Source organism: Oreochromis aureus, linkage group 15 (genome assembly GCF_013358895.1).
Source record: "Oreochromis aureus strain Israel breed Guangdong linkage group 15, ZZ_aureus, whole genome shotgun sequence".
In the NCBI taxonomy this organism is placed as follows: Eukaryota; Metazoa; Chordata; class Actinopteri; order Cichliformes; family Cichlidae; genus Oreochromis; species Oreochromis aureus.
Window position 1 is genome coordinate 4,752,194 of NC_052956.1, and position 21,599 is coordinate 4,773,792.

General features: G+C 41.6%; 1 protein-coding gene across 2 annotated transcripts in view; it reads left to right on the forward strand.

Moving 5' to 3' along the window:
* Positions 1 to 21,260, forward strand: part of LOC116332203 (bromo adjacent homology domain-containing 1 protein) — a 29,895-nt gene extending 8,635 nt beyond the window's left edge. Inside the window, exons 1-7 of one of the 2 annotated variants that reach the window (XM_039599437.1) lie at positions 3,240 to 3,704; positions 11,546 to 13,345; positions 14,465 to 14,823; positions 15,106 to 15,265; positions 15,397 to 15,476; positions 17,043 to 17,134; positions 17,423 to 21,260. In XM_039599437.1, coding sequence (XP_039455371.1) covers positions 3,356 to 3,704; positions 11,546 to 13,345; positions 14,465 to 14,823; positions 15,106 to 15,265; positions 15,397 to 15,476; positions 17,043 to 17,134; positions 17,423 to 17,612 — 3,030 coding nt within the window. In that variant the 5' untranslated portion in view covers positions 3,240 to 3,355 and the 3' untranslated portion in view covers positions 17,613 to 21,260. Of the gene's footprint in view, positions 1 to 3,239; positions 3,705 to 11,545; positions 13,346 to 14,464; positions 14,824 to 15,105; positions 15,266 to 15,396; positions 15,477 to 17,042; positions 17,135 to 17,422 lie in introns of those variants that run through there. The other variant, XM_031755059.2, reaches the window with a different exon arrangement.
* Positions 21,261 to 21,599: the final 339 nt, after the last annotated feature.

Here is a 21,599-nt window from a genome sequence, read left to right on the forward strand (position 1 = left end):
AACATTAAGTTTGATGATTTTAAAATACATTTTTTTTACTTTTTTTGCCAAGTGTTTTGACAAAAGGATGTGTCTGCTTACAGTTTCAGGTACATTTGTAATAGCTGCCGGTAGTGCAGCTTGCTATGTCTTCATAAGCCACTCTGACTGGTAGATATTATATGTTCAAAGGAACGAGAGAGAGAGCAAACCAAAACTGTAACTTTGAAGTGACACTCTTCACAAATTCTGCCTTTTCAGCTTCTTCATCTTTGAACTCTGCTTGATTTGATCCTTAAAATCTAAGACAGTTTTAACATTTGATCTGGAGAAGTGCTGTCACCATGGTAAAAGCGGCATCCGATCATTATTTGGCCCATTTGTTCATCGTTGTTAATAAATAGTCCTAAATGGCTTCTTTGAGTATATTGTGTCCATCCATCCTTTAATTTTCTTAACTGCATACTCAATTTGGGGTCACATATTTGGAGTGAGCTTTTCTTTTTGAAGTAATAATGGGTACAAGAATCAGTGTGTGCAACTGTCTGCCTCTATCTCCCACAGTCCCTTAAAGACATATCCAGCTAATATTATCAATTGCTCCAGTTAGTGGTTAAATTCTTCATGGTGTGTTCTCATTTACTGCTCTGGAGGATGCATTTGATTCATTGCTATAAAACTGGTGAAATTAAATGGCACCCAACTAGAACACATACCTGCACGCTGTTCTTGCAGAATGTCGGCCTTGGGTATTGAATCCATCCACTGCTTCCAATTCCTGTGGATATGATTATGCAGTAAAGGAGCTGCAGGTTTCTCTTGGCATTTTCCTGCTTTATTGTTTGCTGAAAAAACCACCCAGTTAGAATTTAGTTGATTTTTAGTAAACCTAAGGTGACCACAGCTTCCATTTTCCAAAAGGAGACCAATAACTAACCTTTTCTGCTTCTTTGTGTTTACTTTCTTTTATCGATTTACCCCTGTAAAGCACTTTGTGACTGTTTCTTGTCTCTAAAAGTGCTTTAAAAATAACTCAAAGTTACTTTACTTACTTTTAAACAGAAAGTGTTTGAGTACAGTCTCCAGTGGATGATTGTGCTGTTTTTTCCCTCTGGTGAACCAATCAATACCAGCCTTCTTAGGTTTTACATCTGTGTCCGAGCGGTATTTCCAAATCAAATCTTCGCTCTCCACAAGTGGCTGTTAGAAAATGCAAATTGTCTTCCTGACAAATGATACCTGATTAGTTTTTTAAAGAACAATGCATCTGATTGGATAAGCCTCTCTTAAAAAGTTACGGTATTGATTATCTGATGTTGCACAATGTGACGGCCACTTGACTCGACTTTTCTACAGCAATGGAAAGCCTGGCCTGTGACAGGCTTCCTGTAGAGGGTTTCAATTGATGTAATAACTTTGTATTCAACTCTTGCTGTGTGTGTGTGTGTGTGTGTGTGTGTGTGTGTGTGTGTGTGTGTGTGTGTGTGTGTGTGTGATTCAGCTTCTTTCAGCCTTTCATTACCATTTCTTGCCATTAAATAAATATGTTGTTTGTAATAAGTAGCAAAGCAGGTGCTCTTATGTCAGGTTCTGATTCTTTCAGATTGCATAACCAAAAAAAAAAAAAAAAAAATCAACACAGTTTTTTAACCTTTCTGGAGCCTCAGTGGAAGGGGAAAAACACACCAGCAGACACTCTTTACAGACCAGATAAAATGACAATAGATGAACTATGTTTTTAAGCAGTCAAACACTCGTTAAATGAATAGAAAAATTAAGAGTCTGTTTTTTTAATAAAAGTGTGTCGGTGAAAATTGAAATATCTGAAAGGGGCTAGGGAGCAGCAGATACAATTTTTGAGGCTGTGATGAAAGGAAAAATAATTTAAAAACATTTTAATTGTGTAGTTTAATTATTTAAATTTACACATAAAGTATGAGCTCATCAGCAGAATGCGTGGTGATGAAGTCTGCTTGAAGCTTACTTTAAGTATAGCAACTAATTTATTTATTTATTTATTGGGGGGGGGGCAGTGGTTTGATAGATAATAATGAAATAAGGATTTACACTACTAGAGATTAGCTTTATGTGAACACCTGCTGCTGCACTTTTTAAAAACGCTCCAGCTAACGTGTGATCATGTGATGACCTTGGTTTGATCTAACAGTTTAGCACTGTTAACACATATTACATATCAGTCAGTTAAAATATAAATCAGTAAAGTTTTGAATACAGGAGTCTAGTGAGATACTTTTAGAGTATCCCAATAATTTGTCTGCAAATGACAGTATGTGTGCTTATAGTTGGATCATGGTGGAGTTTGCTTAAATTTTCCTAGAAGTGAAGAAACATGTGGGTGGAACAGTTAGCACCGTATGAGCTTCGAACCTCCCGTTTGGAGCATGCCTGATTTTTCCCCCTGCAGTTTTAAAGACATGCACATCAGGGTGAGTGTAAAGAGGCTATATTGGTGCACCAGATGCAGACTGATCAGGTGTTGTACTTTTATATTATTTTAACCCTTGTGCTACCATTTCATCTGCTGAGTTTCACAAAGGACTGCAGAAGAGATGTGTTTGCTCTATGGATGCTTACTAAAAACCCCAATTTGATAACCAGGGAGAAAAGTAGCTGAAAAAGGTGGAAAAACAGGGAAAAACATCCTCAATCACCCAGATTTGCGTTGTTAGGATTCAGGTGTGTGTTTGGTGCCTTGGTTGTTTCTTCCTCTGTTCCTGCCTTTTCCCCCATGACAGCAGGGACAGAGATGGGGCAAACCAGCAGAGAAGGGCACCCCTTGCTTTCTGAAGTTTTCTAACTTATGGAGAAGGTAGATGGGTGTTACCCACTGCAGTCTAATTGGCTTCTCTGGTCTCAGCTCTTTATGGACAATTAAATGAAAAATGAAGGTCCTGCATGAGCTTGATTTAAAGATGTATTTTTTTTTAATGTGAAGACAAAGCGAAGTTTAACTTTGAACCTTATAAGCCTGCATGTTAATAAAAACTGCTTTAATACAAAAAAAGTTAGGTCTTAAAGTGAGCTTTAGATTGGTTTAATCCCCTTTACATCTCCATAACTTAAAGAACCTCAGTTAAACCTCATATCTCACATCCACCACATGGGACACTGTTGACTCATGGCCATGTCCTTGTTCAGTCTTCATGAGAAATGTCTCTGGACGTTTTTTAACAGTCTGGCGTGTTTTGGTCACGATAAGATGACAGGGGTGAGGCTCTGCGCGGTGGTATAGTGGGGAGGAAGGATGGGGGTGGCAGGAGCCTAACATCCATCGCTTTTCATTGTGTGTTTTATGTAATGGACCCAAGTTACCTCGCGTACTGCAGTTATTTAGTTTTCTGCCTGTTTGTCCGTCATGGGAGAAGAAGGGGGGGTGGCGGCGAGCGAGGCTGGTCCGTATGGGAACTGGTTCAGATTAAGTTTCTGCGAATCGGTGGAAACCCAACCAGGAAGAGCACGCACACATCTCGCAGGCAGCGCCACCGACCGTCCCCTCTCTCTTCTCTCCGCTCCACTCCTCCCCAGCTCTCCCAGTTACGGAGCTCTGCCATCGCACCAGTCCGGCTCCGTCTCTCCTCCCCTCCCCAGCCCTCCCACACCCCCACTCGCTCGCTCTTCCCCGACCATCCGTCCGTTTGTCCGTCCTTCCCCGCAGATTTGTTCGACGGTTCCCGGCTCTGCTGGAGGAAGCGTGGCGGCGAGCCGTAAGTTACCACCTCGATCTTTTTTTTTAAACACACATGTATTTTTTTGGGAGGGGGTGCTATCTGGCTGTGAATGTTTGAAGTTGTGTTCCGACTGCCCAGCCGTCCAGAGGAGCGCAGAACCCTTTTTTTTAATTATTATTTTTTTTCGCTTCGTGCACCAGAAGCGACACACGGGGCTGCTGCTACGTGCCATAACCTCACAGCTCTCAGCTAGGACTGGGATCTGGAACAGCCACCGCGTCGCTGATCGGGAATCCGGTCAGAAAATGTGATCAGGAGGGGTGACTGCCCTTTATTTTTGCTTGGTGTGTGTGTGTGTTTGTGTGTTCTGGTAGCACCCCCCTCCACTCCCCTCCCTTCCTCAACCCGTATTTAGAGCCTGGCTGGCTACTTCAGATGGGCAGCTACGTCAGGCTGTACTGTATCCCATCATACTGTATTCCTCGGCCACTGTATGTAAATTTATATATGTACGTATATTAACGCACTTATTACAAATCTATCCAGGCATGCATATCTAGCAATCCGCCCTCGACATCCCTGCCAATGGTGTTAAAGCTCCGGCTGTCTCGGAAGAAAGCCAAAACAGTAACGCAATGTTTCAGATTCTCTCAGGCTTTTATCTCTTCTTGAAACAACAACCCCCCCCCTCCAAAAAAAACATCATGTCAGCGCCTCGTGTTGAACCTGCCCGTCACCACCGGCCCCGACACGGAAAATGTAAAATAAGAAGCTCTCAGTCTGATCCGAGCGAGCCACCTTACCCAGCTGGTTATTTATTTTTGATGGGTGTTCTGTGGGGTTTTGTGGCTGTGCCTAAAAGTTCAAGGCAAGAGCATTTTTTTAAAATAAAAGAGAGAGGTTTAATTACAGGTTTTGATGCAGGCTGATGAGCCCTTTATGAACGTGCCCTGCACAACTGTGGTAACAAGTGATCTGCAAGGTGTGTCCTATCTGGTGTTGCCTTATTGGGCGGCTGTAATGCAATGTTTCTTTGACCTTTTTACTGTCCTTGTTTTGACATAAGCTTCGAGCTGCTCAACCAAAAAAAGTGATTATTTTTTTTCCCCTGGATTTGAAGAGGCGAGAATTTGAAGTATTTCATAGCACAGGTGGCAAACAGGGGGACTGTAGGAAATGATTGGAACGTGAGTTTTAAGAGGAGTGTAATTTTTTAAAATTTAGTTTATCCAAGAGTTATTTTCAGGGAAAGAAGTGAAGAAGGAAAGAGGGCTTGAACTTTTTTTCTTTCCAGAATCCGGTTCTTTCATTTATTGTGCTGCAAAAAATATTATTGTGCTAAAGTTAATCACTAACTGCTCTTAAAGGCTTGATTATTTAGCTTTCTTTTTTATTTAGTGCTGTATTTCCTCTGTTATATTTGCAAGTGGTTTTTCCAGCAGAAATTTCAGGGCATCCCCCAAAGAAGGTTTAGCTACAGCTAAGGGTGGGAAAAAAATTCTAGAACTGAAATAAAATGACTTTTTAACAGTTTTAACAATGGGCGGATTTTCAAGTGGCTGGAAACAGATTTGTGTAACACAGCGTGAACTGCCTTTAGTGCAAAAGGGTCAATCACACTTTTTCTGGGCCAGAAAAAACAAAGATTTTTGAAGATACTGCAGGATAGTTAAATGGATGGTCACTCAAGGTTTCATTAGTTTTTTTGTTTTTGCTTTTGCCAAGATAATGGATACAATTTCCTCCACACACACCAATAAGAAGCCGAACTGAGCTCAGCTTAATATTAATTTTATGCCTTTACAAGCTTTTTGGTGTGGACCTCCACAACAGTCCCAGTTTGTCATGTGGCCCCTTGGGGAAAATAAATTGCCCACCCCTGTCTCAGGCCCTTAGGGGAAAAAAAATGATGCTTTGGCTAGCTTTCATAGCGCATGACAGTTATTCTCAAGTGTACACTTGAAGGGCACACTTCAGACTCTTTTAGCGTTGCCACTAACACATAAAATGCCATGTAATCCATCTATAAATATTATTCATTTATTTACACATATAGCTAATTTGGATTTTCTATTTTAAACGCTGTAATTACTCCCAGCGCTGCCGAATTCCTGTCTGAGTTGCTTGGCAACATCAAGCCACACAGGCTGGTTTGTAAGGCTGGACTAGTTGTTATAATCCTGACAAGTTTAAAGATTTTCATGAAGAGATTTTCTTAGATTGCTGTCAGTCTGTAGAACAGAACAGCGAGGCTTTCTGCTGTCCCTTTTACACTTATACAGACTGACCCCCCCCCCCTCACAGAAGAGATGTCTCTCTCTTCTTCTCTCACTTCCTCACTTTTACACTCTCAGCTTTGGTTGTAGTTCCTCTGCCTGCGGTCTTCTCTTTCTCTTTTTTTTTTTTTACCCCTCCACAGCTCAGACCCTTAGACTCGAGCTACCGGCCTCACAGCTGTAATTATTATTTAAGTCATTATTAAGGCATTTGACTTGTCAAATAATATACACAGAGCAGAAAAGATGGTGTTCAGTTAAACTGGTTGCTAAAAGTTAATGTTCCCAGCCAATCAGACTCCTCAGAAATCTGCTCAACATGCTCATGAATACTTTATAACAAACTGTGAAGCAGCAATAAGCCAACATATAAATATCCTATAATAGTTATTTATTAATGATCTTATACTGTTAATGCTCTTGAAACATTTACTAACTGTTTATGCCCAGCTGTATGTATCACAGGAGCTTATACTAACAGACACTTGTATCTGTTTACGATTGTGTTATAGTGTTTTAGTAGTATGTAACTATTTGGTCATTGATAGTTTATGTTTACATTGAGGGTAAAGAATGGTGTTACTCCCACAGATGAGCTCCTTTTTTCAGGTCTTTCATCACACTGAGATCCACTTTGATTTTAACCTTGAGTCAGGTTGGTGTGATCTTGTGGCGAGTTATCAGATTCCACGTCGTATTCTGAAAGCTGCTCTCAGTTTTTCACCTGTGATTGGGTTTGTGTTAGGATTAACAAAGTCATACAGTGAGGCAGTTGCACTGGTTCGCATTTGTGCACCAGGAAATTGAGAAGTGAACTTTAATGCTCAGCGTTAACACACTTTGCTGTTTGTCGTTTAGCCTTTTGTCTGCTTTGTGTTTATTAATAACGGTTGACGTTGGAGGCTAACGCATATCTCACACTTATTGACTCGATATCAGTTGTGTAGCCTGATGCTGTTTAATCATCATTACAAAAAAAAGCCATCTGGTTTGCTCTTTTACACCCAGAGTCACAAGAGTCCTGAGAAATCATGCATGTCTCATCATTAAACGAAAAAAAAAAATATCCTGGTGTGTTCTCTGTATAATTGCTGAGAGGATCTTATGATCTGTTTCTAACCAATTAGAGATGGAGTGCCGGGTCATTGATCTCCCAGCAGATGTGAAATTACTTCCTGCGGATCACCGGACCTAACTGTGTTTAAAGAACCAAATTGCCGTTCTGCCAGAAGGCTGCTGCACAAGATAATATGAAGGAGGTTATTCCTTGCAGCGTTTCCACACCTACAACTCTCAGCAGTGACCCCACATCCGATGGAAAAATCACAGAATCAGGATAAATGTTGTGAACTGGGACTGTTTTGCTTTTAATCTGGACTCCGACAGATCATTCATTCTAACAGGTTTAGTGACACTTAATTATTATTTTTTTAATCTTGAAAGCAGATCAAATATGAAGTAATAGCACCACCAAATTTTAGATTTGAAGTTTGTCTTTCAGGTATTGAATTTCTGGTTCAGCCAGCAAGGTAACACCATTAAACCGATTACATCTTGTGTGATAAGCTCAGCCTGAAGTAAAGCAACCTTTGGCACAGCTAAGACTGGGAAGACACGCAAACACAAGCCATATCTGAGCTTATCGTGCCCATGGTTTTTAACTTTTATCAAGACATAAAAGCTCTTTGTGAGGAGTGTAACATGGAAATGTTTTAAACTCCTCTAATGTCACGTTAATCAATGAGTCAGAAAGTCTTCAGTTTTCATTACCCCTTGAGCTAAAATCGGATTTGATACTGCCAGGATCTCTTGCACACTGGAGCGTTGGACCGCCTTGAGGCTGCGCAAGCCCAGTCAGATTGTGGCCGACAAAATCCAACATGTTAGAAGAATTTTGTCGGGCTTCTACTGTTAGCGAGTCATCTATTGGGATAGAAGTCTCTGGTCTTGAACGTTTTCGCACTGCAGAGAAATCTGTATCAACCATCAGGCCTCTCGCCGCCTCGCGCAGGCACACTCGTCTGAACAGATGCCCCGGCCTGTTTGGCTCCATGCAGAATAAACTGGAGAAAACATTAAAAAGCTTAACTCTGATAATACCGCGGATAACCAATAGCATCATTCTGATCTAAAGCTCATTTGGGGAAATGTTTAAACTTTAAAGCCAGTATCTTTGCACCTTTTAAAGCGAGGAGAATGGAGAGACGAGCAGCAGCTGTAAATATGCGTATCAATCGTCATTAAGGAGGATTTCATTATCCGATTATAACAAATTATGGAAAATATGGTGTAGGACAAGAAGCTCTTGTGGGTCGGGAAAAAGAAAACCTTTATTTGATTAACAAAAAGGAACGCCGAATGATGGAAAACTTCTAATTGTGTCTTGCTGCGGCGAGGTTTCTTTTCCTCGCGGTGCAGAATGTGTCTGCAGGGTTATTAAATGGAGATATTGGTCTTTAAAAGTTTAACCCGGCTCATTAGGTGGTACACGATCGTGCATCTTTACCTTTTCCCCGAACACTAAAAAGGAAAAGTAATGATCTCTGTACGGGCATTATTTTAAAACGCAAACATATACAGTGTGTGAGTCCCTTTCTGCTTGTTTGTGTTGCAGTTTTACACTGAGCGCGGGGAGCGTTTTGTGCAAACACTTTCTGGCTGATGGTAATTAGGTTTAATTGTTAAATAATTTCATGGTGGGCTTTGGGAATCATCACATATTGTGTTGTATTGCAGATGGAAAGATTCTCTTTCTTTACATAACACGGGCGCTTAGAAAAGTAATGGGAAGCCGGAAACCATCCAATTTAAAACGGCTAAAAGTGTCACATTTAAATGGGCTTCAGCTTATTTGCCTTATTTTTCTCTCACTTGCACTTATTGTGGTCGAAGATATTTTTTTTTTGACATTTTCCTGCCAGACTAAACACTGCAGACTAAACAATTGGCCTTAACAAGCTGCTGCTTGCCTGCTGTGTGTACATGTGGTGATAAGGCAATGAGCACAGTGAATGAATGGCACAGTGCATCAGTTTCTCCAGTGCGACACAAACCCGTCATAATGAGAAGATCCCAGGCACACGCACAATAGCTGCAGCTCGCCATATGATCTGATTACAAAACCGTTCAGCTGAATTTATTCATCATTAAGTTTCTTTATGTATTGAATCAGATGTTGGATTTTAATCTAAGCTGAGAGCTTATGCAAGATAGTCGGTATCTTTGTTTTGTGTGCAGCTTGTTGACTTCTGCTGGGTTTTTTGGTTCTTTTTTATATCCTTTCTAGCTTCGTCTCGTCTTAAGTTATAACTGTTGAAAACATCTGAAGTAATCTTTGGTCTCAGTGTCAGCCCTACTACACAGCATAACACTGCCTGGTCTGACCACGCAATGTGGCAGAACTCAAGGGCTGAAACAGATCTCTATGGATCCAGTTAAAGTCTTTTTGGTAAATGATTTGATTAACTGTTGACAGGGAAGTCCTTTTTATATTGTGAGCTACCTCCTAACATCCACAATGTCACTAGTAACCTAGATATTGTTGGGCAAAGATAGCGTTACGGTAACACTCGCCCTTTTGTACAGACTTTTTGCCCAATTGGAAAAGCCTAAGAACTACAAGGTAAAGGTTCATATAAAGTACTGTGGAAAAGTCTTGGCTGCCCTTAAAGGAGAGCCAGACTTCCTTTGCCATTTTTTTAAACCTGGCCTTTAGCAAGTTTTTCTTTGGACACTGACTGTTTTGCCACTCATTTTCAGTCCAGTCCTGACCATTTTCAGAGAAAGTTTTGTTAGCCTCTTAACACTGACCTATGAATCATTCAAGCTTAAAAAAGACACCCCTAACCCGTGTTGTGTCTACACATAACAACTTGGCAAAGAACCAATTTTAAATTGTATTTTTAGGCACTTTGTTACTAGCTGCCTATTGCAGAAACGCATAATTTGTTCCCAGTAGCTGAAGTGCCAAAGATAACACAGTTTGACAGGCATAAAATTGCATTTTCAAATCAACAAGGTGATTCCCAAAGAGCCACTGGCTAAAAAGTGCAGTGTGTTTGAGGAAACTGGAAAGTGGTGGGCAAAATAAAAAGTGGCAAATGTGTCTACAGTAGATGGAGGTCGTGCCCTTAAGAAACAGGAAAGAAAGACCCGACACAGGACCTGAGAGGTGCTTCAGTGGCCCTTCAGTTTATCCCATCTACTGTTCACTGAAGCCTCATCAGAAATGTTGTCAGTGCAAGGGTGGCTGTCAAGCAGCCGTTCTTAAAGGAGGGAAACAGAGAGAGAAGACTAAAGTTCTTTTGTCATGTTATCCAAGTAGTAACAGGTCTTACAGAGTGAGGAATCCAAATGTAAAAATTTTGGCCCAAATCAATATGTACAGAGGAGTTCAGGAGAGAGGTACAGCAGTTATTAAAGTTAACTAAAACCAGATGTGAAAAACATTTTAGTGAAAATAAAAGCTAGACCGTTGAAAATAATTAAAATGAACTGAAATGATTTAGTGAAAAGTAACTAAAATAAAAAAGGAAAATAAAAAGGAAATATTCCTAGTTTTGGTATTTGTTAGGTTGGTAAAGCTTTAATCAAAACTTGCCTTATGAGGCTTTGATGAACGTATTTATTGCAACTTTGGCTTGTTTTTATTCAGTGTTTTTAATATAATACTGTTTCTGAGTTTCCTAAATCTTGCCTTTACCATATACCCTCAATACAATAATAGTAACACTAAAATTAACACTGAAACTAATAGAAACTAAGCTAAAACGAAACATTGTAACACAACGAAAATTTAACTCAAATGTGGAAACTCACTCTGGGAACTAGCTGAAACTAAACCGAATTAAAAGCAAAAATCAAAACTAAATAAAAATCAAACCTAATTAGAAAATACAAACTATAATAGCTGTGGTGCCTACAGCCATCAGTGCACAGTGGAGGTTCTGTCAAGGTTTGGGGCTGAATTTCAGCCAGTGGTTTGGGGGATTTTGTCAAAATTGTCAAAAGGAATTATGAACGTAGAAGAAGTATCATCAGATTTGAATACACCATGCAATACCATCTGGAAAGCATCTGATTGGAAATGGCTTTTTTCAGCATGACAATGATCCCAAACACACTGCCAATGAAGTGGATTGAAAAGCACATGGAACACAGCCAAATAAGAGTTTTGAACGTCCTTCAAGAAGAAGTCTGAAGAAATCATAAGAAAGATTCCCTAAGAGAGTTCAGGTTATGTTGAAGAATAAAGGTGTTTGTACCAGATTTGAATTTCAAGCTCATTAAAAGTGCACAAACTCTCTTTTTGCCTCATATACTGTATTTCAGTTTGTTTGTTCATGTTTGTATAAATTGTTTCACCTATTTCCAATTCTCCTGCATAATATAAAAGAACGAGGAAAGGCTTAAGACTTGCACAATACTTTATGAGACTTTGTTTAAAATATATTCTTGTTTAGAAAGTTGGTAAAATACTACCACACCCTAGGACTAATCCTTACCGAGTTAAGGCCAGAGATTGGTTGAGATCTGTTGTGTAAGAGTAGAAAATCAGCACAAAAGTGGAGTTTTGACCACTTGTCCATCTCTTCTCTCTAGGCCACATAGACAAGCATGTGATGACTCACGCAAGGCAGAAGGGTTCCCTTGGGCACAGCCAAAGTAGTCCAGAGTGGTGGGACAACAGCTGTCTTTGGCCACATGGTGGTGCCATGGGCGGCGCCTGGCCTGAGCGCACACTCCGATTTGGCAGAACAAAGAAGATAAGCGAGGTCACCAAAAAAGACAGAAACATGGCCAAGAGGATGAATGACAAGAGGGAAAGAACAGAAAGATCAGAGCAGAAAAGAAAGGTGGACCGGAGGCACGTCAAAAAACGGGACAGGAAAATGTACCCTTTGCGAGGGAGGGCTGGGAATTCAGAAAGTGAAGGACTCAGCTGCCATGTCCTCCTGACCCGACTGGAGGAAAACATTCGTGAAAAGCAGAGGTCTAAGGAAAGGAAAGGAAAGGATGGCCGCGGACGATTATCTCACAAATCCAAGTCAAAAAAAAGGAAAAGCAGTGACGGAAAAGAGGAGAAGTCGTCACCAAAAAACAAATTAAAATCATGCAGTGGAAGTTATAGCAAGAGTATTGGGTTGGGAGTCTTTCAGCCACGCAAGCGGAGACTGGCTTCTCTCAATGCTGAGGCGGTAAACAGCCTGCTACTAGAAAGAGCCACTGATCCCCAACCAGCAGCCAAACAGGCCAAGAGACAGGAGGAACCCATAAATGCAGGGGCTTTCCTAGATGCAGATCCAGCGAGAGGTGGTGTCTGCGGAGGTCTTAAGGCTTTGCGAGGGACCAACACTAAAGGCTCCACATCTCACGAACTTGAAGCGTGCCAAAGCTCTAAGCCTGCAAAGAGGGCCAAAGTTAGCCGAGGGAATGAAAGTTTGGGGATGAGTCAGGAGTGCCTTGACGCTCCTGCACCCAGACGGTTGGCTGGACTTAATGCCGCAGCCCTGCTGAAGTTAACCAGTTCCTCTGCTACCAGTAAACAAAGAGCAAAGGCTGCACCCACTGCTACTGTTACTTCAGACTGCAAGGCTCCCGTCGTGGGCCCGACCCTAAAGTCGCACTCGAGGGTCAAACTTCAGCACAAGGGACGCACACAAAAGCAGAAGGGGAAAAAGATCCCTCCCCTGCACAGTGGCTGCACAGCTTGCAAGAAGAAGGCAGGCTTTGAGCCAAAGGTGGAGTGGGAAACGGGTGGCTGCACCCATCGACTGACAAAACCGGGCTACCAGTCACGCAGTATGCTAGCATACCCACTGAAGAAAGTGAAAGAGGAACAGCTGGAGACTGAGCTGAGCCCGTACTACTGCTTTCCTGCAGAGCGCTCAATGGACTACTGTCACGGCTTGGCCTTCTTTCTAGGCCAGCAACCCTATGGAGAATCAGACGATCAGCCACTTAACTCAGCCATGACCCCTGTGAAGCGCGAGTGCCTAGTAACCCCACCATCGCTGACACATTCCCTACCACACACAGCGCTCACCCTGAGCCCTCACCCCTGCCTCTGCACCGCCGACCATTGCTTCTCCAGCTATTACGTCCACATCGCCCACCCGACACACACTGGAACAACTTCAGCCACCATGGCCCCGCGACCTCTGAACTTGCCCCCATCTAGTTTGTGCCCTAGCCAAATGAGCGGCTCCAAGCTGCTGGGGCAGCAGGTGTCACATCCGTCGGGACTAGCCCACCCCGCCTACTGCAATTCTGTGGCGTCACCCTGTTACGGTGACGCCTGCGGGATTAGTGGGTATACCTACAGAGCAATGGCTCCTGTCACCAGCAGGGGTTGCTCTTTTAGCACAGGATGCACTGGATGCACGCACAATATCAAAACAGGTGAGTGGATTGACCCCATGCCCCAAGATTTGGTCTTGTTTCATAAATGTTCAGTATTAATTGCTGATTATTAATTATGACCGTCTCAAGTGGCTTTCTGAGGCCACTTGAGGATTTGCTCACACTGATGGCAAGTTCTTTTGGGATAACATTTCTTTGATTTAACTGTTTTTTAGCCTTCTTTGCCAGTATTATAAAAGAAACCTTTATTCCAATAGTTAGACATAAAGCTATTACTTAAAGATCTAAAGAGTCCTTTGTTGATAAATGATATGCCTCAAGCCAGTTGTGAAGTCAAGCAAGTGGAGCCTTTCTGTTTTATGTAGTCCTTTTTTTGTCTTTTGCCATGAGCTTTTAAATTGCCTGCAGAATGAGGTAACTGCTTCAGATGTGTGTGGCTAAGGAGCTTTAGGCTTACTGTAAAGGTTTCGGTTGCAAGTGTGTCATGTACGTAGCTAGACTGATAAAAGAAGAAGGTAACCTGATAAAAGAAGCAGGTTACTTTTAAGCAGAAAAATAATAAAAATTATATAAAAATTATATATATATATATATATATATATATATATATACACATATATATATATACATGTGTGTGTGTGTATATATATATATATATATATATATATATATATATATATATATATATATATATATATATATATATATATATATATATATATATATACACATGTATAATAGATATATATAGATATATATATATATATATATATATATATATACACACACACATGTATATATATGTATGTGTATATAGATATATATATATATATATATATATATATATATATATATATATATATATATATAAAAATATCTATTATACATGTATATACATATATATATGTGTATATATATATATATATATATAGCATGAGCCACATGAACCTTAAATTATGTGTGTGTATATATAATTGCCAGGTCTCTCTTGGAAATGAGATTTTAAATCTCAATGAGATTTTTACCTGAATAAATAAAGGATTAGAATTTAAGGTTCATGTGGCTTATGCTAAAGATAAGTAGCCAGCCGTGTCATCCACCATTTGATGGTGTTCAGAAGTTCCTTTGCTTATTGTTACTCTCACCTTTTTGTTTCAGAGGGTTACCCCTCCCCTCAGGGTGATCACAACCCTTCCCTTCTGGTTCCCCCCACCATGCCCATGTCCAGCTGCCCTCTGTCCAGTGTGCCCACTTCCACGCAGACTAAACCCCACCTACTGAACCACCTGTCTGGACGAGACCAGCCCCAGGCTAGGCTAAAGCTAGCCAAGGAGTGCCCAAAGAGCACCAAGCCCTCCGGTGACTCTCTGTCCGTGGGCCGCGCACAGCTATCGACAAAGGAGTCGCCACCCGTGCCAAGCCTCAGCAGCACCAAACAAAAGAGGGTCAGCCGCAGACGGGCCACTAATGGCTGGCTGCCTGTTGGAATGCCCACAGAGAGGGAGGTCTTCATTGCGGTAAGTTTTTTGAGAGTCCATCTCTGTACGATGAAGATGATCAGCATATTAGAGAGCTTCTTGACTGAAGGAAAACCTTCTCTATTCCAAATACCTGGCCAGTGGAAACCTTAGCATCAACACAGCTGCCTTCCACAAGGACAAAGAAATTGTCTCTTGAGGGAAAAGATAATTGTGTTTTGACCATACAGCTCTGTGTGACAGATTCCTTTTTGTCTTTATAATTAGAATTATATCTTTCCTTATTGTGTTTGCGCGCTCGTGTGTTTGTGTGTGTCTCAGGGAGAGGATGAGACGGCCCTGCGGCAATGTTACGAAGGAGTAGAGAGGGACGGTGAAGTGATACGTGTGAGAGACACTGTGCTGCTACGATCAGGCCCCAGGAAGAAATCCCTCCCATATGTTGCCAAGATATCAGCACTGTGGGAGGACCCCAAAACAGGTAAAAAAAGATCAGGAGAAGGGGGGAGATTATGATGCGATACAGTGGTGCATGTGTATTGATGGATGACCGGAGGAACATATGGCCAAGATTGTTTACCTCTGTGTGTGTGTCTTAATGTGATCCCTCAGGAGAGCTGATGATGAGTCTTTTCTGGTACTACCGACCTGAGCACACACAGGGAGGCAGAGATCCCAGCACACACTGTGAGGTGAGGCAGAGATTTGGAGCCAAGATGTTTTTCCTGTAACAGATCTGTGCTGTTACTGTTTGTCTGCACAAACAGTAACAGCACAGATCTGTGTGTATGTGAGACAAGAGAAGGTACAACATTCATCAAATAAAAACACTTTATTTGATTTATTCCATTAGCGAATGATTACGCAATCAGTATCCTCTAAGAAAAAAATGACATCATGAAGTGTGTGTGTGCGCTTATGTGTTGTGTGTAAGAATAGATGAAGTCAAAATATATAAAGTATAGCACTGTGCAAAAGTCTTGAGCCATAATTCGTTTCTATATATTAAGCTAAGAAAATGGGAAATTGGTGCAGCAGTTTATTGAAATATTTGCAAGGATAATAGTTCAGGTTTCTTGAAGGACATTCAAAGCTCTTCTTTGGATGGTGGCTGATTTTTATTCTGTACTCTGTCCAGTCTTCTTTCCAGTTTTTAAGGACATGGCTTTCGGATACTGTTCATCTGCTCTAAATAGTTTTAGGTCTGACACTTTTGTCCTCCACATGTCCAGTTTCCTCAAATCTTTTAAAGGCATACTACACACCATGCTGACATGTGTCACATGTTCAGCTAATAGCTCTTTGGAAATAATCTTGTTGGTGCAAAAATACAGTTTTACAGCTGAGTTATCTTTGGCAACGTTTGATTCGGCTAAAGAAATTGAAACAAGTGATGTGTTTTTGCAGCAGGCTGTTAGTAAAAGAGTGCCTAAAGTTAAAATTGGTGCTCCTCTAAGTTGCCTGCTATGTGCAGACTGAGACAGGCTCATTCCTTGAGTTAGGTGTCTTTTTTTATGCTTGAATCATTCACAGGTCAGTGTGAACAAACAAAAAAACCTTAATCATTTACTGAAAATGGTCAGGTACAAGGACTGGACTGAAAGTGAGTGAAAAAGCAAAGAAAAACTTTGAAAGATCCTCAAAAAGCCTCGAGAACTGTTCTCAAGACCACTTTAAAAAAATGATAAGAAACTCTGTCTCTTCTTGAAGGGTGACCCAAGACTTTTGCACAGCACTGTAGCCATGAAATTTATTCTTTATTTAATGTTTATCACTTTGTTTAAAGATAATATTTTATGTGAGATTGCAGTTTTTATTGATGGAACTGTTTGTTCTACATCAGAAATATTATGAGGTATCCTCGTACAACGTGTAAGAAAATTATGTGCAATGAGGAGGCGGAAAAAAACGGCCTGTCGCTGCTCTGCCCTGAAACTGTGGATAGTTGGTTTGCTCTTCAGTCTGACCACAAAGCCAAAAAATGATATCTCTCTGATTTCAGACTTGCACAAGCCAAGAACAGGAAAGATAAACGATTTTACTTCTAGAAATGTTCTTTTTACAATGGCACGTGTCGAGTAGAGAGGATTTTGTGTGTGTGTCTTTGGCAGTACATAAGGTAGAAACAAAAAGGCAAAATCCTGTTGCTCATGAACAATTATATTTCCCACTGTGCTCTTAGTACAAAAGTGTCATTTCTTCATTATTCGCCGAGCACAAAAGGAAACGTGACTCTTTACACCCACTGTTGATTTCAGAATGAGATTTTCGCCTCTCGGCATCAGGATGAAAATAGCGTGGCCTGCATAGAAGACAGATGCTATGTTCTCCCACTAGCCCAGTACTGTAGGTAAGTAACGAACACGGTAATTGTTGCTAGCAGAAAAAGTCTTTTCACAAGGTTTGGAGTTTGAAATTAACACCTCAGCTTTGACGACATGTGGAAGCTTCTTCTTTCTTTTTTTTTGTAAATCACACACTGGTGACACTACAACTGTTAATGAATTTGCAGGAACATAAGACGATGAACACTTACCGTGATAACCTTTGTGAAAATCCTGTTTCAAATTGGAGTGTTTAAGTGTAGGCGGAGAAGCAGGAAAGTTGCCTTTTAATGAATTTTCCTCTCCCTTCCTAGATTTTGTGCCTTGGTGAAGCGGCGTGCTGAAGGTGCCCCGCCTGGCAGTGCCAGCATGGTGCCCTGCCGCCCCGACTTTGCCCCTCCTTCCCACCGCTGTGTGCCCACAGACGTCGACCCCGAGTTGGTGTATCTCTGCCGGCACGTCTACGATTTTCGTTACGGTCGCATCTTGAAGAATCTACAGTAGAGGGTGGAGGGCCGTTGCACCTTTTGAATTAATCGTCAATGAAGCACCGCCCCATCCCGCACAAAGAAGAGGGAGTGAAGGGGGCTGAGGGACTTTTTTTTGTTTTGTTTTGTTTTTATCCAGTGAGCACCTCACAATCAGAGGGAAGGGGGTGGTGATGGGGTGAGGTCGTCTATTGGGCCAATAAGAAGCACAGATCCCTTTAGCTGGAATGTGGTAGACAGAGCACCAATGTTTTCTGGTTTTGGTTTTGGAAGAGAAAGGAGTGATAATTCATTCTTCAGATCAGATTTTTTTTTAATTTTTAAAAGCTTCCACCACACTCTGAGGTTTCAGCCTCCAATCGCTTCCCTGCCAGAATTGCTGAACGCCAGGCCGAGCTGGGCTGCTGTCAGGACTGTGTTTCCCCTCAAGCATCTTAGCACAACAATCATGTTTGTTCCATTTGTAAGCCAGTGGCTCAGGGATGGTCCGGCACCGAGGCGCTGCCGGGGAACACAGGCCTGCGCTGTCCGCTCGGCGTTAACGGTGCTCAAGCAGCGAGAGTGAAGGAGCAGCTAATGGAGAGTGTCGTCTCATTTCTCCCAATTTCGAACCCGCATGAGTCTGCGCATGCGTGTCAGAGAGAATGGAGAGCAAGTGTGACTCCAGGGTGAATGGATAACTGTCGGCATGTGTGATGGGTTTTTTGTTTTTTAAGGAAACCAAAACACGCAGCTTTAGAGAAAGCAGAGCTTCCTTCTCTTCTCCTGACACTGACCGAAACCTTTTCATCTCAAGTGATGAGTTGCGCAAAACTAAAATGATTGCACCTGAACGGGGTTCGTGAGACAGTCTTTTCCCTACTAGACTCGAGCAAACTAGAGCAGGGATCTTTTAACTTTGTGTGAGGACACTAAAATGTCTCGCGATAGATTCGAATCAGTAAAAAAAATAAACACACGTGATGAAGCAAACTGTAATCTCAGCTACTTGAAGAAGAGGCTCCCTTATGGGTTTTTGGTGGTGTCGCGTATACTCTTTCACATTTACTCGTTGCTGTGACTTGCCTTATGACTTGCAGCGAGAGCTTCAGGCAGCTACGTCTCGCCACATCAAACACTGAAGCGGTAGAACAGGGTGCACCTGCAGTCCTTGAAAGTAGGGTTTGGTTCAGTCTACGTGGCTCTCTTACAGACAGTACAAGGTGTAAAAGTAGTGGAGAACATCTTTTGTACATTTTTACAGCGAAAGGTTAAGTTGGCCGTTCGCTTGGCAAAGAGAAAAGCATGAACTTGTCAGCTTAGATGTGATGCGCTTGGCATTTGTGCGCCCTCTCTCCAAAAGAAAAGCGGATGACATTAGCTCCCGATTGTTTTTCTGATCGCCGATACAGTTCGATACGCCCCTCCCCCCCCCCCTGCCAAGATAAACCAAAGGATGTCTCACACAAGCCAGAATTCCCGTCTCCACCCTCACTCCTTCTCTCCGTCAGCGCTTCTAGTCCTCACTCCCTTGTTCTATTGCACTAATCCATTCCTTAATTACTACAAATGCGTTCAGCTTCCAGTTACTTAATATTGACGCCGGGTGGGGTGGGGCTCACTGTATATCATTTATTTGTGTGAGAGTGTGTGTGTGTGTGTGTGTGTGTGTGTGTCTTTTTTGTACCTTTGTAGAAGGAAACCGTGAGGATGTCATGGCTGCTTTTGTCAGTGCAAACTGTGTATTTCTATTACTTAACCAGTAGAGGAGTCAAGTCAGCCAGCCAGCCAGCGTGTTTGTCATGTAACCTGATGCTCGACATGTTGAATCATGGGATATCGCTCGAGTCATTCCATCCGATTTGTCAGTCAGCTCTAACGTACCTATATAATTATACAGTATATATATATACATGTATGTATCCACACTGTCAATGTGATTAGAGTTCAAAGAGGCATCTGGATGGAGGCCTGACCCACTGTGCGGGCAGACGTAGCACCAAGCTGAAGGGCGTTTGGGTGGAGGTTTGGAGGGACAGGTGGGCTATTTTGATACTTGTAAGTTGTGGCGGATTTCTGACCACACTCTTCTATCGCCTTAACCTCGCAAGCAAGCGTTTTTTTTTGACTTGTGAGTGGTGTTGGAGTGCGTGATCGTGTACCTTTAACGGCATAAAGAGTAACCAGCTGCTTTCCCACGCAGCAAACGCCCCGTCCTTCAACGTTGGGTAAAGCCCTCAAAAGTTTTGACACACTAAAGCCATCCTGAACTTTTTTTCTCTATTTGAGCCGCACGAATCGTGACCCAAGACAAAAATCAAATCCTGATCATTGGGAGGTTTTTGCTTTTAAGTTGTTATTATTTCTATTAATCCCCAGATTCTTCAAAGAGGTAATATAAATAGATATATTCTCCTACTTTACGATTTCTCCTTATTAGGGATATTTTATTATGTCAGTTTCCTAAGATGGTGTATTGCAGTATATTTTTAGACTTGCTATTTTTGGAAAATGAACGTAACTAATCAAGAGGATATGCATTATTTTTCCGTTTATTTCAGGTGAGTTTTAGAAACAATGACAGCGTTAATTGAAATTTGACCAAATGGGAAAAAAAAAATAAAAATGAAGGGGACTGATGTATGACCTGAGGTTGGAGATAATAGGCCAGTGGAAATCTCCCATCCAGCCAACTTCTAATGAAGTGTAGATATCTGAATCCAGGAAGCACCGGGCACTCTTTAAACAGACAGTCAATGGACAGTGTAGTATTTTGGCAAGATCTGTAATAATTATATTTAAAGTAAGAAAAAAAATATTTAAATCTAGTAAAACATATTAAGATTTAATTTTAACTTATTTGGAAATACTGTGTCTAATTGATTAACTATATCCTGTTTTCTTTGTGCTCCAGGATAGAAAAGATTTCTGTTCATTTGTAACAATATAAATATTATTTAGATTTTTTTTTCTTTAAATTATATCATTTTTAATTGGGTGGAGGCCACAGTGAAGCTCACGCCAGCAGACGGGAGAGAAAGCACTCGCATGAAAACACGGGCTCGTGTTTTATCAGAATTCCTGTCTTTACATGCTGGAAAAAAAAAGTCCAACCTGACCTCAAGAATTGGGGGGCGGGGGCAACACTTCCAGGTCACATGCCGTTTGGGAGAATGTGGCAACGTGGTCACCTGAGCATTTATTGATTAGTCCTATTAGGGGAGAGACTGATGGGACACCTGAGACAGGACAGAATGCCCCCTGGTTTTCAAGGAGAAGATCCCCCTCGGATGCTGAAGTGGGACCAGTTTTCATCCTCTGAAACAAAAGTCACTGAGGGTCAGGAATTAGGCACTGTGTGAAAATTATTAGGTAGGGGAAGCATTAGCATTAGTATTCATGTATTTGGCAGGACAGATGGGTTTATTTTATTATGTTTTTTGGTCTACAATCATGACCAAACCCACAAACTCTACACTTTACATAAAAAAGTGTTTGTGTTCTCTCAGTTTTGTTTGCTATAGAAGTACTGTTTAGATGTAGTGAGGGGATCCTATTGCCATTGCCTTTAGAGCAGCGGTCCCCAACCCCCGGGCCTCGGACCGGTACTGGTCCGTGAGTCGTTTGGTACCGGGCCGCGAGAGTTGAGGCTCAGGTGTGAAATGTATGGTTTTCAGGGTTTTTATCGGTTTTCAGCGTTATTTTGTTATCGTTTTTATCGTTAACTCGGTTTTCCTGGGTCTTTTCACGTGTGTTATGAATAAATCTTCTTTTTTTCGGTACCGGCACTAGTTTTATTTTGTTGTATTCATCCGCGACACCTTATTGCCGGTCCGTGAAAATATTGTCGGGCATAAACCGGTCCGTGGCGCAAAAACGGTTGGGGACCGCTGCTTTAGAGGATATTATTTAAAAAAATATATGTTAAAAGTGAGTCTTAGCATCTGCTAACACTAGTCATTTTCACACAGTTCCTTACTAAGTAAGCTATCATTGTTTGTGATGGGCACAGATGGCAGCCAGG